At 40.9% G+C, this 15,645-nt stretch overlaps 1 protein-coding gene across 2 annotated transcripts; it reads left to right on the top strand.

The window, feature by feature from the left end:
• The first annotated feature begins 303 nt into the window (after positions 1-303).
• On the top strand, positions 304-15,257 carry sfpq (splicing factor proline/glutamine-rich). 2 transcript variants are annotated; one of them, XM_028963541.1, is made up of 12 exons: positions 304-1,044; positions 1,675-1,863; positions 1,950-2,251; positions 2,346-2,441; positions 2,563-2,759; positions 2,839-2,923; positions 3,038-3,152; positions 3,398-3,443; positions 3,542-3,651; positions 14,759-14,823; positions 15,035-15,090; positions 15,166-15,257. In XM_028963541.1, the coding sequence occupies exons 1-10, from the start codon at positions 436-438 to the stop codon at positions 14,783-14,785; spliced, it is 1,776 nt and encodes a 591-aa protein (XP_028819374.1). In that variant the 5' UTR covers positions 304-435; the 3' UTR covers positions 14,786-14,823; positions 15,035-15,090; positions 15,166-15,257. The 2 variants fall into 2 exon arrangements, with proteins under 2 accessions (XP_028819374.1, XP_028819373.1); XM_028963540.1 differs by having other exon boundaries at positions 7,433-14,823.
• Positions 15,258-15,645: the final 388 nt, after the last annotated feature.

Here is a 15,645-nt window from a genome sequence, read left to right as displayed (position 1 = left end):
TTCTACATATCTTTCTGGGAGAAATACACGTTATACAAATACACATATCTCCAATCTATTTCTTACTATTCACAATATTCATTTTGCAAATACAAAATGAAAAACGTATTTCCGTAATGATATTCTGAATATCCAGATCTACATTTCTCTTGGTGAGAATGTTCCTGCAGACATGTAGCGGATATGTTTGTTTTGACTGGGAAGAATTCCATTATGGATGTTTGTATGAGGGATTAAAGTCGCCTGTTTATTTGGTGAAGACCCGCCCCATTGGGGCGGAGTTTAGCGCATTCGCTGCCATTACCGCACAAAGCGGCCCTGCGGCTCCGGCAGCCATTTTACGCCGTGCTCGCGTTCGTACAGGCGGGTCGGTCTCTGAACAGCCACCGGTTCCACGTTTTTGTGCAGCAATTTTTAAACTCATTTTTAATTGAAATGATGTCTCGCGACCGATTCCGGAATCGCGGCGGATTCCAGCGCCGTGGCGTCGGAGGGATGAGGGGAGGGATTGGTAATCCCAATTTCAGAAATCAGAACCAGCATCCCTTCCAAAACCGCGGGCCTCAGCCGGGCGGGGCGTTCGGCAAGCTTCCCCAGAACCAGGGGAATCTGATGAACCAGGGCGGCGCGATGAAGCAGGGCAACCAAATGAACCAGGGACCTCCGCAGAAGCCCCAGGGGCAGACGGGGCCCCAGGTGCCGCAGCAGACCCCGGCGACACCGGCCGCGGCGCCTCAGATCAAGACCCCGGCGACACCGGCCGCGGCGCCTCAGATCAAGACCCCGGCCGCGGCGCCTCAGATCAAGACCCCGACGACACCGGCCGCGGCGTCGCCCATCAAAACCCCGACGACACCGGCCGTGGTGGCCACTCAGCCCAAGATTCAGTCCCCTCCTCCGATCAAGAAAGAAATTGCGTCTCCGCCACCAAACCAGGCCGTCAAGAACCAGCACAAACCTGCTTTCGGCAACGGCCAGAAGGTCCCCGCGTCCCCCTTCAAATCCCCAGCCACGAAGGCCAGCGAGGAGTCTGAGCATCCACAGGTAGAACGTGTCTTCTGTAACATAAATGTAAAGTATCGTGTGCGTTTCAATTGAATTAAATACGTTTTATTCTACGGTCTAAAGATATCGAACAGCTAACAATGCCTTGCTAAGCTATGCTAACCCTTTGTTTGCCGTAGACTATGCTAAGGTAACTATTCGCGGAGGTAATGTTTCATGCAAAATACATGTTTAAAATGAGTTTAGTGATTCTGTGGTAAGCCGACTGTTAAGTATTTTGGTTTTTGTAGAGAAGATGACGTTTGTGTCCAGTTTTCTGTTTTTTTGGGGGGTTTTTTTCCAGTCGCCAGACGAGGGTAAAGCTGCGGCCATTTTGTCTGGGATTGTTTGCGCGTCCTGGTTTTTGCGCCTTTTTAAAATAACCAGCCCTTTTGTAGTCTTTCTGTTATTGTTCCCCTTAAAATGTCGAGCTTAATCACAAAATATGTTTTTTTTACACCGTGTGAACAAAAGCTGTATTAAACATGCTTTGTTCCAGAGGTGGTGTGTGTGGATTTTTCAAGTTTACACCAACGTTGAGAGAATGTCATTGTCTTGCCTGGAACCTGATCGTTTCTGTAGTGGCTTACATTTGCTTTGTGTGTTTTATTCTTTTATTTGTCCTCCTAGGAGCTGAAGGCCACTTTGTCCTTGCTGCTGAAGCCGGGTGAGAAGACGTACACGCAGCGATGCAGGCTGTTCGTCGGGAACCTGCCCAACGATATCTCAGACGAGGAGTTTAAAAGGTTGTTCGCAAAATATGGAGAGCCAAGTGAGATCTTTATCAACAAAAGCAAAGGCTTTGGCTTCATCAGACTGGTGGGTATTCTGTGTATAACGGGGAAATCTGTCTCGCGCTGCTCTGTCGTGGCACGTCGCACATTGCGTCCTTGTTTCTCGTTTAGGAGTCGCGGGCGTTGGCTGAGATCGCCAAAGCGGAACTGGACGATATCCCCATGAAGGGCAGACAGCTGAGGGTTCGTTTTGCTACCCACTCTGCGGCTCTGTCGGTGCGCAACCTCTCTCCGTTCGTCTCGAACGAGCTTCTTGAGGAAGCCTTCTCCCAGTTCGGAGTGGTCGAGAGGGCCGTGGTTATTGTGGATGACCGTGGACGTTCGACGGGGAAGGGGATTGTGGAGTTCGCGGCCAAGCCTGCTGCACGGAAGGCCATTGACCGCTGCAATGATGGAATCTTCTTGCTCACCTCGTATGTTGCCCATTGCAGGATTTCATATGCCCCTTTTGTTTAAGAAAATTACATGTAAAATTTACATTTTTTTTTTTTTTTTTTTTTTTTTAAGAGCTCCTCGTCCAGTGGTGGTGGAACTGCTTGAACAGTTTGATGACGAGGATGGACTGCCTGAAAAATTAGCCCAGAAGAATCAAAAATATCAGAAGTAAGTTTCGGTCTTCTTTCCTTGAAGGTGAACATCACTTTTCATTCTGTGCTTCTATGGTTTGTAGGTTTGCTTTTTAGGTCCTCATAAGAATTTTTTATTTTTTTTTTCCTCCACGTAGGGAGCGCGAGCACCCGCCACGTTTTGCCCATCGTGGCACGTTTGAATATGAGTATTCCCAGCGGTGGAAGTCTTTGGATGATATGGAGAAACAACAGCGGCAGCAGGTGGAGAAAAATATCCGTGAAGCTCGTGAGAAGCTGGAGGCGGAGATGGAGGATGCCTTTCACGAGCACCAGGCCAACATGTTGCGGCAAGGTAAGTGCGGCAGAAACAGACAAATTCAATATATATATAGGCATTTTAACTTCATATTCCAATATTTTTGTTTTCTTAGATCTGCTGAGGCGCCAGGAGGAATTGCGCCGCATGGAGGAAATGCATACACAGGAGATGCAAAAGCGGAAGGAAATGCAGCTTAGGTACAAAGAGCCCGACTCTTAGTGATCGCTGTGAAAGAATTTGTTCTGTTGCAGGCATTTTTAAAATGTTTTTTTTTTTTTTTTTTTTTTAATTCTTTGGGTTCTGTCCTGCAGACAGGAGGAGGAGAGGAGGCGACGTGAGGAGGAGATGCTGCGCCAGAGAGAGATGGAGGAGCAGATGAGGCGCCAGCGGGAAGAGTCTTACAGAATGGGCAACTTCATGGACAATGTGTGTTGCTCTGAGTCTTTTTGATATGGCGATGAGACAGGAACGTTGATGCGACAGTATATGGCCATGCATGACTTGCCGGTTGCACCACGTACCAGTCATGTTGGAAGAAATTAGTCGATACTGATTGCATTTCATGAATATCACCATATTGTAAAATCGTGGTTATGCACATTACTCTGTGGTAACCATCCCTCGTGTCTTTTTGGTACTTTTATGCTAAATGTTTCTTTCCTTGTTTACAGAGAGAGCATGAGATGAGGATGAAAGCTGGTGGGGGACTGCTGTCAGGTGGGTTTTTGATTTATTAAATGTATTTTTTTTTTTCAGAAGACATAACTTGTTACATTTTCAAGCACTTTTGTTTTAAATTATTTATTTTTTTGTAGACGTGCGTTTTGGTTCAGCCAACCAGAAGTTTCCTATGGGTGGCATGGCCTTCGATGGACATCAGAGTCTGGCAGGACCAGCAGCTGGGGGCTTACTGGCCAATGAAATGGTAATGTATCCCATTAAGCCAATAGGAGCTTCTGTGGTGTGGGATGGTGCGGGTTTTGTTGGTCTTTCAAGCTGAGTGGTTGTCCTACCTGGTCAAAGAGTATTTTTTCAACATAGACATTCTGTTTCTGGTTTTGTACTTACATTTAGATATTATTTGCTGGTCTGCAGTTGTGTAGTCACTTGGCAGCCAGTGGTCTCAGTTCCTCTTTGTAATCTAGAAATTCTGCCTGGTAAGATCAGACTGTACTAAGACTCTTTGGGCTCTATAAGTAATTGCAAGTCCTGTCTAAGATGTGACATGACAGGCAAGTTTGTTTTCTGTGTCCATGTCCTCATAAACTTGGCTCTCAGTTTTACAGTTGTCTTTCTGTGCTCTATAACTTTTTGCTTTCAAATGAAAGCATGCTTTTTGTATGAGTGTTTGTGTGGTGTATATGACTGCCCAACCCACATTTCTGAAATTTAAATCTAAAATCTGATAGTCCTGCTCCTCTGGAATGGACTACATTTCTACGTGTTGAAGTTTGCTACAGTGGCACTGCAGTACGCTAAAGATTTTGTGGTCTTAGTGCAGTTTGATTTTTCTTTTTTCTTTTGTCCTCTCCTCCTTCGCTTTATTTTTTAAGCTGTAACTGATGTGGGCCAGGCAGATTTGCTGTGGGGAGTTATTTATATGAAGGACTGAGCGTGGTTTGCTGTATTTTCTGACTGTCTTTGTGCCTCAAACAGCATGGGTACTTGTTGAATTCCATGGCTGTTGTGGCAAATGAAGGCTGTCATGTAGCATGTAGGCGGATATATATACGTTTTTGTGACGTTTGTGCCTTTCTAATATGGCTGCTATGTATTTCCGCAACAATGACCATATCTACCACCTTCTATGTCTGAATTACCATCAGACATTATGCTAGAGGCTACCTTTGGCAGTTTGTGTGTGTTCACAGTTTTTTAGGGCTGGGTATTGGCGCAGTTTCGTCTATTTAAAAAAAAAAAAAAAAAATTCCGAAGCCGATTTCAAAGGAATTTTGGAAAACAAGCTTTCAATTGAAACTGAGGACTATTTGCCTAGCAAACTGAAACACCCTGATTTGTGTTCTGAAATGTCTGAGGCATGTCCTGTTGAGCATTTGCTTCTGAGCACTTCTATTAAATGTATGAATTCCATAGAAAATTGATTAATGCTATAATTTCTGCCTCCAGCCCCACCCAAGTCTTTACTTTATTTAGCAGACGCTTTTATCCAAAGCGACTTACAGGAGGAACTAACTAAGTGATCAGCCCTTTAGATGCTAGCCTGTTCAATTTTTTTTTTTTTTTTTTTTTTTGGAAGTTCTGTTCTTTCTAGTGACCCATTGTTTTGAAGATTGTATAGATGGGCAAAATACTAGTAATGTTTTTAAAATGCACACTGAAATACATCGAAATATGAACTGACCGGGTACTAGCATGCCACGAATTGAGAGCGGGTGTCCTTGCTTACGTTTAAGTGGCCGTCTCTTTAACATGGGACACATCTGATTGGTGCACATAACATCACACAAGGACATCAGCACAATTTGGTGGGCAACAGATGTTTTCAGACAAATCACTGCATTCACCGTGCCTTGCTCTGAAACCCATTACCTTCTATGGCTTGGTTGTCAGTTCTGAATTCGTACAACTTGCCCAATTCTTGTGGTCTTGCGTGAGCACCGCGGTCAAAATGTAAAATTGTTCACCGCTATGTGCTGTGACACATTTTTGTGTGACTAATAGAATCAGATTGGCCGGTGTCCGGTCTTCCACTCCAAAACACACTCAAAGCAGGAATAACCTGATCTTATCAGTGTCCGGTAGGCTGGTCACTAAACAAAAATGTCAAACTGTATCAAAACGCACAAACTTTTCAATACATTTGTTGAATACATATTTAAATAACGGCCTCTATACTACGTAAAGAAATGAATGAATAAATGAACATGACTATGCGGCAAACGCGGAATGTTGAGCCCCACTTGCTGAGGTTTGAGAGGAAAGCGCTCGTCTGCCCATTCAGCCGGTACCGTTCTCCCCGCTTCGCTGCATTTTTTTGTTACCGTCTTCCCCAAAACTCCAGTCTGTATATAGCATGTATATAGGATATAATATTTGTAAATCAATACCCAGCCCTAATATTATTCTTTACCTCTCTGTGACGTCGTAGCCATTAAAAATTGACGTATAATGTGAGCCGTATTTAAAATGGGGGTTGGTGCCTACTGATCTCATTCGTGGTACATCTTGTCTTGTGAGTCTTGCAGATACTTGGATGACTGCAATGTTGACTGAGATGGAAATTGGCTCCCCCACGTGTTTTGGGGGCTAACTGAGTCTCTTTAGGAATCCCTTGTGATGAATTTTGGCCATCGGGTGTTGTCATCTACCTGTGTTTTTGGGTCTGTCTGTGCCCTTTACCAACTCCTGCTCTCAGTGCCTTGAAGTGTAGACAATATCCAAGTCTCTAACATGTAGTCAGTCCCTTCAGGATTTCTCAGCCTCTCAGGATTTTTTAGTTATGCCTTTCTTTCTTTTGCAATGGTTCTAAAGAGCTTCAGGGATTTTTGTTGAATTAATTGCTTTATAGTAATTTATTTATTCCAATGAGCAAAAAATTGCACCATTTTAACTTGTAGCCAGAGTAGAAGTCGGGCCCTATGAAATCAGTTTTATTTTTCTAAATTCTGTTCTTTTGGATTCCACGTTTTCTGTTATAAACAAATGTATTCACCTAAATACTGTGACTATGGTGTGGGTGGGGGAAAAAATAACATGCAATATGTCCAATCACATTTAATAACTGTGCCCACTGCCATTATGAACTGGAACCATGATAATACGTATACGTTGGATATGCACTGAGTGCACGTTTACGTTACTTTTGTGTGCCTCAAGTCTCGCCTCAACCGGAAACACGGGTAGTGGACTGCAGCGGCCAGAAACACAAATTATTCACAATTCCGCAATTTTTTCTTTTTTTTGCGGATTGTTTTATTTGTTTGATTCTGCAATTGTCCACATTTTGCTCTTCGCAGATATCATAGGGCCCTACGGGGGAGAATCTCCCGTGTAGTAAATTATGGTGGGCCGTGCCTGATCAGTCAGCTTCTGCTGCCGTATGCTATAATTACTGAAATTCTCATGGAAAATGAGGAAAGGTTGCAGTGACTGGGCAATTGTGTGAAATCCTGTGAAAACTGTGTGAAGTCCTGGAGGGACCGTGTAATTTCAGTTATGTAGAGACTTGCATATGTCTATGGTACCATATAACGGTACTTAAAATCTCTGTTCAAAGAACCTGAAACTACTGTTGAGTTAAATTTCAACTTTGTGCTGTTCTAAAGGCCTGTTTAATAAACGTACACACACTGCATGCACTGACACATATTAAAAAAATTATTACCTGCTGACTAGTTGACCTGTCAGTCAGCTTTCTCTACTGTCATAATAAATGCTATTCCCTGGCAGCCATAGTGAGTGGTAACTCCTGTGGTGTCTACTGTGGTAGAACATGACTAATGAATACATTACCCTTTCTTCCTTTTCTATGGCACCTGTGGCACCCGTGGATCTGCATATTGGAACGGTTTCGCCGAATGTTTTTCCTCGGACTCCTGCCTTTTTTAAAAAAAAAAAATTTCACCCCCATCCTTTTGCTAATTGGCTAAAACGCTAACTTTGCATTCCCATGATCATGTAAATGGACACTACTGTAAAATGCAAACCAAATCCACTTTCCATGGCTGGGTGAATGGCCCTTGTAGCGAAATGACCGTTTTCCACAAGGTGGTCCTGGCGGCCCACGGGGAATGGGTCCTGGTAACTCTGGATTTGGCAGGGTGCGTGAGGAGTTTGATGGACCTGCCAAGAAGCCACGCTTCTAAAAAAAAAAAAAAAAAAGCTGTTCATTTTTTATTTTTTAAGAATTATACAGCGCTTTTGTGTTGATTCTGCAACATCTAGAGTCAAGAATTGATGTATTTAAGTTCAAAGTATATTCTACATTTTAAACCTGACTACTCGGTAATTTTTTGTTTTCCTTTCAATTTTTTTTTTTTAATTTTTTTTTTTTTAGTGTCTGTAGATTGAAAGTAGTTATCTGTAAGCTTTAGTGGTGTCATGCCCAAAACCTACTCATCTGTAATTTGCCATATCATATCCTGCTATGAGTGCCGTGATGGTGAAAAGTGTAAGTTACCTTCCTATGCTTGTAGTTTTGTGGCATTCAACTTTTGAAGTAAACTCGTGTAACTTTGCAATAAAGGATCAAGTTGGTTATTTCCAAACGTTCTATGCATGTTCTTGGTTTTGGCGCTCTCATGTGTAACCCTATAAGTAAGTGGATCATGCCAGTGGGAGTGCTACATATAACCAGCTGAACTCTCCCTAATGGTCCCTTTCCATTGGAGTGCAGCAAATTTGCATTCCAAATTGCCTAGCTAATAGTACTGCCATTTTTCTAAAAGCTCTTGCAACCCCATGATCACCAGAGCAGGTTTTTGCTGAGCCTTTTTAAAATCAAATCTCTCCTTTGCTGTGCTCCAGTGGAAATTCTGTGATGTATGTCATAGCCTTTTTTTTAACATGCAAACTTACTGTTAGAACTTTGTTTATAAGTAAAACTTTGGAAACCTGGCTTATTTCACCTAAGTGTTTTGATTCTGCCAACCTGAGCCAGACACGGCTGCATCTGTAATTTTCTGTATATAGGAAGTAACTAACGCAGCCAACACCCAAGGCTGTGTAGGATTATCTGGATCATACATAAAGAAGGCAGCTTATATTTGTCTGGCAAAAATGGAAGCAGTGGTGGCCTATCGGGTAAGGAAGCATACCTGTAATCAGAAGGTTGTGCATTCGAAGCCTGAACTGTCAAGGTGCTACTGACCAAGGCATCTTCCTCACACACTGCTACCCGGGCGCCACATTTAAAATTATAATAAAATAAAAACTGAATTATAGCTGGTTGGCAACCTACTTTGTGGTAGTGACTGAATTCCCAGATGCAATTGCAGAAAATAATTTGGTGCCAAATTCCAGTACATGGTAAATCTCATCAAAGCTGTAAGAAAACTGGCCAGTGTTGCATGCAGGCTACTAAACTTCAACCAAAATTCAAAAGTGAAAATTTATGATGGTGCTTTCCAAAGTGCACAAAAAATAATAATAATAATTCCACTTTTTAATACTTTTATACTTATTCTCTGTAGTCATTTTTCTACAAAATCATTGCAAAAATCATTGATTTACAATGCTAGAAAATTCAGTTCACACTTGCAGGATAGGCCAACTTTAGTTACCCTAAATAAAGTTTAGTTTAAATAGTTTCAATTTTACAATTAGCAAAATATTGAATTTATAATTATTATTCAGTGCTTTGTGGATGGTTTTTGGTATTTTTCTGATTTTACATCCGTATAGACCCTCAAGTAAGATTTGCAGGGTCAATTAGGGAAATTCTTTATAATAAATGCCTTTTTATTTATTTTTTAAATATTCATCTAGATTCAAAACCCCATTTCCCTTTGTAACCTGAAACATTTCAGGAAAGCTTGGGCTGTGCTTCACCTGGAGTTAAGCAATTTAATATCAGTACTTCAGTGCTAAACTGAATGTCCCGTACTAGTAAACCATATTGAACCATGCACCTGACATTTGCTGTGCCACAGCTGTATGTGCCTGGTTTTCGGCCTAATGTCATAGTCCAGCTGATACCTTCATAAATTCAATCTGCACTTGAAATCCTGTTTCTACTATACTGCAGTCACCCTGGACGAGTGACCGATAATTCATTGAATGTAAAATATGTAGCTCTGTAAGTCTGTGGTGAATAGACTGTGGATACAGAGTCTTTGAAGTAATCATCTCTGGAAGAGCTGGAACTCCAGTTCTCCCAGTGCTTTTGGAGGATTTTTGGTGTAGTCTGCTCAGAAGTCTGCTTGGATGGAAGCGTGGTGATCAACAGTCATGATGGAAAGTGGAACTTAAGGTAAACCTGAACATGTTATGTCCTTGTTTGTGTGCAGAATGCATTCTCTCTCTTAACAGGTTTGATCTGGGCAGTTTGTCATGAACGAAGCTGTGTTCTGTGTAATCCTTCACACTTCACTTCTAGTTTTTGCAATCTCGCTGTTTACATCGGAATGGTGTAGCCCGAACACCTGGCATGTTGGAATATCAGCTTGTTTGAAAGTTTATCTCAAGATTTTCCAGGAATTTATATATAACATTCTGTGATTTCATCATGATCAAGCATTTTATTAAATCCTTTAGGGTTAGTTACAGCTTGGGATTGGAAATTTATTTATATATATATATAATTCCAAATGATCCAACAACTATTGTTCCATCATAAAGTTGCCTTCTGCACTTGAAATTTTAACTGCTATCTTTAAAGTTGACTGCATTCTTAAACATGAACAAATCATAGCAAACTTTAAATATTTTGGTGATAGTGAAGACTGGTCAATGCCATTACATCGAAATATGAATGGCTTCTAACTAATGAGTAAGTAGGTGTTAATTTTAAGACCTCATTGGACACTTGGTCAGAGGCTTGAAAACCTTTATGCATTTATGGAGAGTTATGTAGGATAACTGCATCTGTTTTACAAAAATCACAAATGCATTTCATGTAGATCTCTGAATTCATTTGAAATTGTAGAGAAGGCTTTGTCTTTCTTACAGGTCCAAGTCTGCTGTTCACGTCTTGATTAGTTCTGCTAACTGTTCTTGGTTATATTCTCACACACTTTTATTATGTGTCTTTCAAAATAATTGTAAGTATTGGACAAACACAACACAGATCAGATTAATATAATTGATTTAACTATTGTTTCATGATGTTTGTCTTCGGAGCGAATTTAATGTTATACTGTTAGCTGTACTTGCTTATTCCATTTTTTTTTAGCTAGTTAGCTAATGTTACTTTTAACTATAGATCCTTTTCTTTCGAAATATTTTTGATCTGATCATTGTTTAATAAGCTTTAGCTTTTGGCTGGGTGATCTTTCGATTATTCTGTTATATCGAGTAAAATTCATATTGTCGGAAATGCCTTGATAGTTACTTTTCTTGCATGATTATGTAACAGTGCGTCATTTTCAGCCTGTTGGCTGTACTTGTCTCAAACCTAACCACATCTTAAACATTTTAGAGATCTTATCAAATTATTGCCCAGCCCTAATTACTCTACCCCACATATCATTTAAACCTAAAGATGGACAATTGGATTGTTTTTGTCTTTGACTGCTTCAGTTAGTGGCTTGGCTTACTACAATTCTAATGTTTATTAGATACACACTTCACAGGACTAAATCTCCAAAAACCTCTCTATCCTTATCTTTATTTCATCCACAGGTTATCTGCTAGGTGTTTAAACCTGGCTGGGTTGAAATATACAGATTCTTTTGAAGGAGAGTACTCATTTCATTTACTTTGCGCCATGTTGGATAACATATTTTAATGTTCTGCATCGATATGGGATGCTGAAGAACAGCACATGCTTGATTGACTCTGATTGCAGCTGGTGGACTTCACATCATTTTCTCATTCTCAGATGTTGCCAGTGGCCTGTTTTTTTATTGGAGCTGGTAGTTTCAGCTTCAATAGAGTATATGCAGCCCATAAATGGAAGTAGTCAGTATTAAAACTGTACACTTACCCAATCCCAGCAATCTCATCACTCTTCAAGGACCTTTGTGGACTGTGAACTCCGAGATACCTGCTCACAAATTGTATCTACTGTAAATCATATTTGGGATCACCTCTCTTTGTGATTAAGCGTTGTTGTTTTTTCTCTCCTCCCTGGCTCTATTTCTGGCAGCATACTGTCTTGTGGCCTGGCTGAAGGAAATAAACGGGAAAGGTTGGGAAAGCCCATCCTCAAAACCCCACATTTGGATTCACCCATTTTTACCCATCTCAAGTTCCCCCATAAACTACAACATTATCAGGGGAAATGCTAAGAGCATAGCAGTTAGTTTCAAACCATTCCAATTCAGTATTGATTTAGTGTAGTATGAATATGGCATTTTTTTCCTATTTTGTTATAAAGGGATTCAAATATTAAAATAAAAGTGCTTGCAGTATTGCTGATCCCAAAAAGATACAGCTCGGTGTTCCTGCTTCAATAATAACACTTCTGATTATCGATGTTAAGATAATCATTTAGTCAGCAGAAAAAACATTCATCCAAATGAAGACCAATCCTTCTGCTGCTTAATTGGTATTGATTGCCCTGCAAGGAAGCATCATTTGATTGCACAGCCTGAACATTCGAAGGAGTTGTATGTAAGGCCTGTAGATGATATCTCCACAAACTCTTAGACAATAAATGGAAGGCCAAATTAATGGACTAGAAAGCACACTTTTAAGTCATATATTTTGTGGTCCTTCCATTCATGAGAACTTTTTGATGTGGACAAGCCACAGCCACATCACCTGAGGTTCTCTGGTTTGTCTCTAAACCATGACAAACCATGTAAAAATCTTTTGCTCAACTCATTCAACGTCCAGGGAGTTGTGGCGTTCAGTGGGGTGGGTTGTCTCTGTCTGTCTCATGTGTTTGGACTGTGGTGGTCAGTAGCTGGGCAGGGACAGGGTGCGGCTGGCCTGATCCATTCCCTCTGTTGAGGCTCCGACAGGATGAGTGTTGCATTCAGGCTGAGTAGGTCTACAGAAGTCAGTGGACTGTTGAGCCTGGACTTGTTTGCATCAAGCGTTCTTACAGATCTGCAGAAAAGGTAAGTGTTCTCGTCCTTGCCTAACATATTATAATAAATATATGTTTTGAAAAGTATTTAGTATGCACAGTGGGATAAGTGTTTCTGGCATCACACTTCTGAAAATGGGTTCACAGCGCAGAAATGAATTTGGTGTTCTGGTGTGAAACATTTTGTCTGCTTTTATTCCAGTTTTATTTATTTTAGGGAGTTTGGGAGGGGCGGGGGGGGCTTGTACTGAATTCACTCTGAGGATTTGACTGGCTGTTGCTTTGTGTTATTAAATCCACAGGAAATAATCTTGCCCTCGATGCGCGACCTGTATTGTGCATTTCGGGAACTGGATTTTTTTTTATTTGTATTTTTTTGTAATTGAATCATGAAGTGACCTTGCTTCTTTATTTTTACTTTGTAATGTGGCACGTGTCTTGTTTTTCTTTCTCGTGACAGTTTGATAACTGATAAGTTCATTATATTTATTTCTTCGTATGTACCTTTGAGCACTAGGTGCTGCCATGTAAGAGTATAATTTTACATATCTAGCTAAATCTTGTCTACATTTCTTCAGTCTGATTAGTAGTTTACTATCATTTCTTGTATAATTAACATTTTTATGGCAAACATCCACAGAGACTTATGGTCAGTAGTGACAGTCCCCATGTACCCAACTGTGCGTAAGTGTCTTACTCATGGACCGCAGGGCACTAGTTTGGATATTCGTACATGTGATACGTTTTTTTTTTTCACTTTTACTAGCCAAAGCTATGCACATACAACAATGTTATATGTACTCAAGGAAAGCTAATCACATATAAACACAGACAGTATTGTTTTTTGGAGGAACCAAAACAATTTTTTTTTTTTATGCATTACTCCATGAAAAAAAACCTTGGCATTTCAGTATCAGATGATCAGCAGAGCATTGCGACATGTCTGCTCAGACCGTTTCTTTTTGACCATCAAAGAATTTATTTATTTTAAGGATAAAACCATTTTTTGCTGCATTACTCCATGAATCATAAACCTATGCAATTCAGTATCAAATGTTCAACAGAAGGAAGAACCATGCAACGTATCTACTCCGTCCGCTTGTGTAAAAGTAGCATTGTGAACCAGGCGTTGCTTTTGGCAACCCAAACATGTTGTACCTGTGTACAGGCTTTGTATGGACTTGGGACAGAACTCTGAATTATGGTTTTGGTGGCTGTATTTTCTGCACTGTGATCCATTTTTCCAACCCATTATGTTAGTAAAACTTCATCCAAAGTCATATCAGAGTGTGATGCCAGATTAATCCTCCAAGGCCCCACTTCTACTTCCCAGGCTGGCATTGTGTACAGGGGGGGGGGGGGTGATTTATTATTTTTTTTGTGTTTTTTTTTTTCCCCTCTGTGACTACTTCTGGCTGACTATTTGTGAAAATGTGATTGGCTGTCCAGCCTAATGGCAGGATCAGACTACACTATTTTATTGCAATTAATTAATGAACTATTCATTTATTTTCAACGCTCACCATACCACAATAGGAAGTATAAGTAATTATATTCTTGCCATAAACTGGCAAGTTGACCCTCACCAGTTCATATCATCGTCAGGGAAGAGGCTCAAGAAATTATCGCTATCAAGGACCCAGTCGTTGGAGTGGTGAGGTGAGAATTTAAACCAAAAAGGTGTAACGAAAAGTCAGATGTTTTTTAATTTGCTGAAAACGTGATTAGGAAAATTGGACTGAATTGGGTGGTAGTAGCCTAGTGGGTAACACACTCGCCTATGAACCAGAAGACCCGGGTTCGAATCCCACTTACTACCATCGTGTCCCTGAGCAGGACACTTAACCCTAAATTGCTCCAGGGAGACTGTCCCTGTAACTACTGATTGTAAGTCGCTCTGGATAAGGGCGTCTGATAAATGCTGTAAATGTGTAGTCTGACCCTGATGTAGCACTTGAGCATGTACAGACATTAAGGTGTAATGCCAGTTAAGCAGCAGTCCTCACTTCCTGCATTTTATAGACGCACCCGCTCTACTGGGTCTGGGTGTGATTTTTAAGACAATATGGATAAGACTGGTTCAGCAGAGAATATTTTATTTTGAAAGTCACTAATCACAAAACTTTTAGTGCTATACACAATATTCGTTATACAGGTTCTGGACAAAGTAATTAAGTGCCTTAGTAATAAAGTGTGCCATCCTACTTTGTACTTTAGATTCAGGGACACGTTTGCTTCCATAATAAATAGAATGAAATCACAGACCCAGTTGACTACTGGGTTTCCCAAGTTCCCTTGATCCGTAGGAGATTATGTATGAGACCTCAGGGCCCAGTTTGCATTACGTCAGTGTGCTTACTGTGTGTTTGTGCTGCAGGTGCCTTGTTCAGGTGATGGAGGCTGAGCCCTGCTGCAGTGGATGTTGAAGGCTATGTGTCTAAAGTGAGTTCCTCTTTATGCACGTTTGACATTTCGTTGTGGATGATAAATTGCCATTCTGCTTTAAGGAAGTAACCCTGAAAAAGCTGCCAAATTTATGCAATGAAAAGGACTAAATACACCAAAGGCTCAGTTTCCCCGTTTTCTGTTGGCGCAATGAATGTAAATAATGACATGACAGACTAACGTTTTGTTTTTTCTGTGAATAATCCAGTGGCTGAGCTGGTGAAGGAGCGGTCCGTACGTCGCTGGCGGGGTGTGGCTCTGAATGTGAGTGGTCACCAAATTTTACAAATTTACATTCTTGGGCATAATTTAAAGATTGACTTACTTCTCTTTGCCTAGACTGTCACCTACAATCAAGTTTCTGAAGGAACAGGAGGATGTTTCAAACAAACAAATGTTTTTTACTTTAATAAACTTTTTGTGATTAATCATCTTTTGCCTTTTTATTTATGACAAACAAAAAATTTACCATGGACCTTTTGAGTGATTTTCTTTATGTATTTTGTCAATGCTTTGTGATTTTGGTTTTGATCCCTCAAAAGCCTTTAATTATCATTAACGTTATTGGGCAATTAGCACAAAGAACAAACACTATCAATTATTGATCCGTTTCGAGTAAAGTGCTAATCCTTGCATGGCGGGAGGTGAGACTGTGTTTTAGCCGCAGATTGTAAAGGCTGGCAGTCGACCAGTTACAGTTACTGCGGTGCAGTAAGTATGGACGCGTCTTCGCTGGAGCTCTGACCCGTCTCTGAAGCTGGTCTCATGGTAGATGTTCCAGGGGATGGGACTGTGGGACTGCTTGTTTTGTCTGACCTG

Source organism: Denticeps clupeoides, chromosome 20 (assembly GCF_900700375.1).
Source record: "Denticeps clupeoides chromosome 20, fDenClu1.1, whole genome shotgun sequence".
Taxonomy (NCBI): domain Eukaryota; kingdom Metazoa; phylum Chordata; class Actinopteri; order Clupeiformes; family Denticipitidae; genus Denticeps; species Denticeps clupeoides.
The sequence above is the reverse complement of the archived record's forward strand: the minus strand, read 5'-3'. Positions and strand labels throughout refer to the sequence as shown.

Excerpts from the sequence above, each read along its gene's own strand:
- sfpq (XM_028963540.1), top strand. The coding sequence starts at position 436 with ATGATGTCTCGCGACCGATTCCGGAATCGCGGCGGATTCCAGCGCCGT. Across the intron at positions 1,045-1,674 it reads AGGAGTCTGAGCATCCACAG|GAGCTGAAGGCCACTTTGTC; the intron begins GTAGAACGTGTC and ends TTGTCCTCCTAG. Across the intron at positions 3,652-7,432 it reads GCTTACTGGCCAATGAAATG|CGAAATGACCGTTTTCCACA; the intron begins GTAATGTATCCC and ends TGGCCCTTGTAG.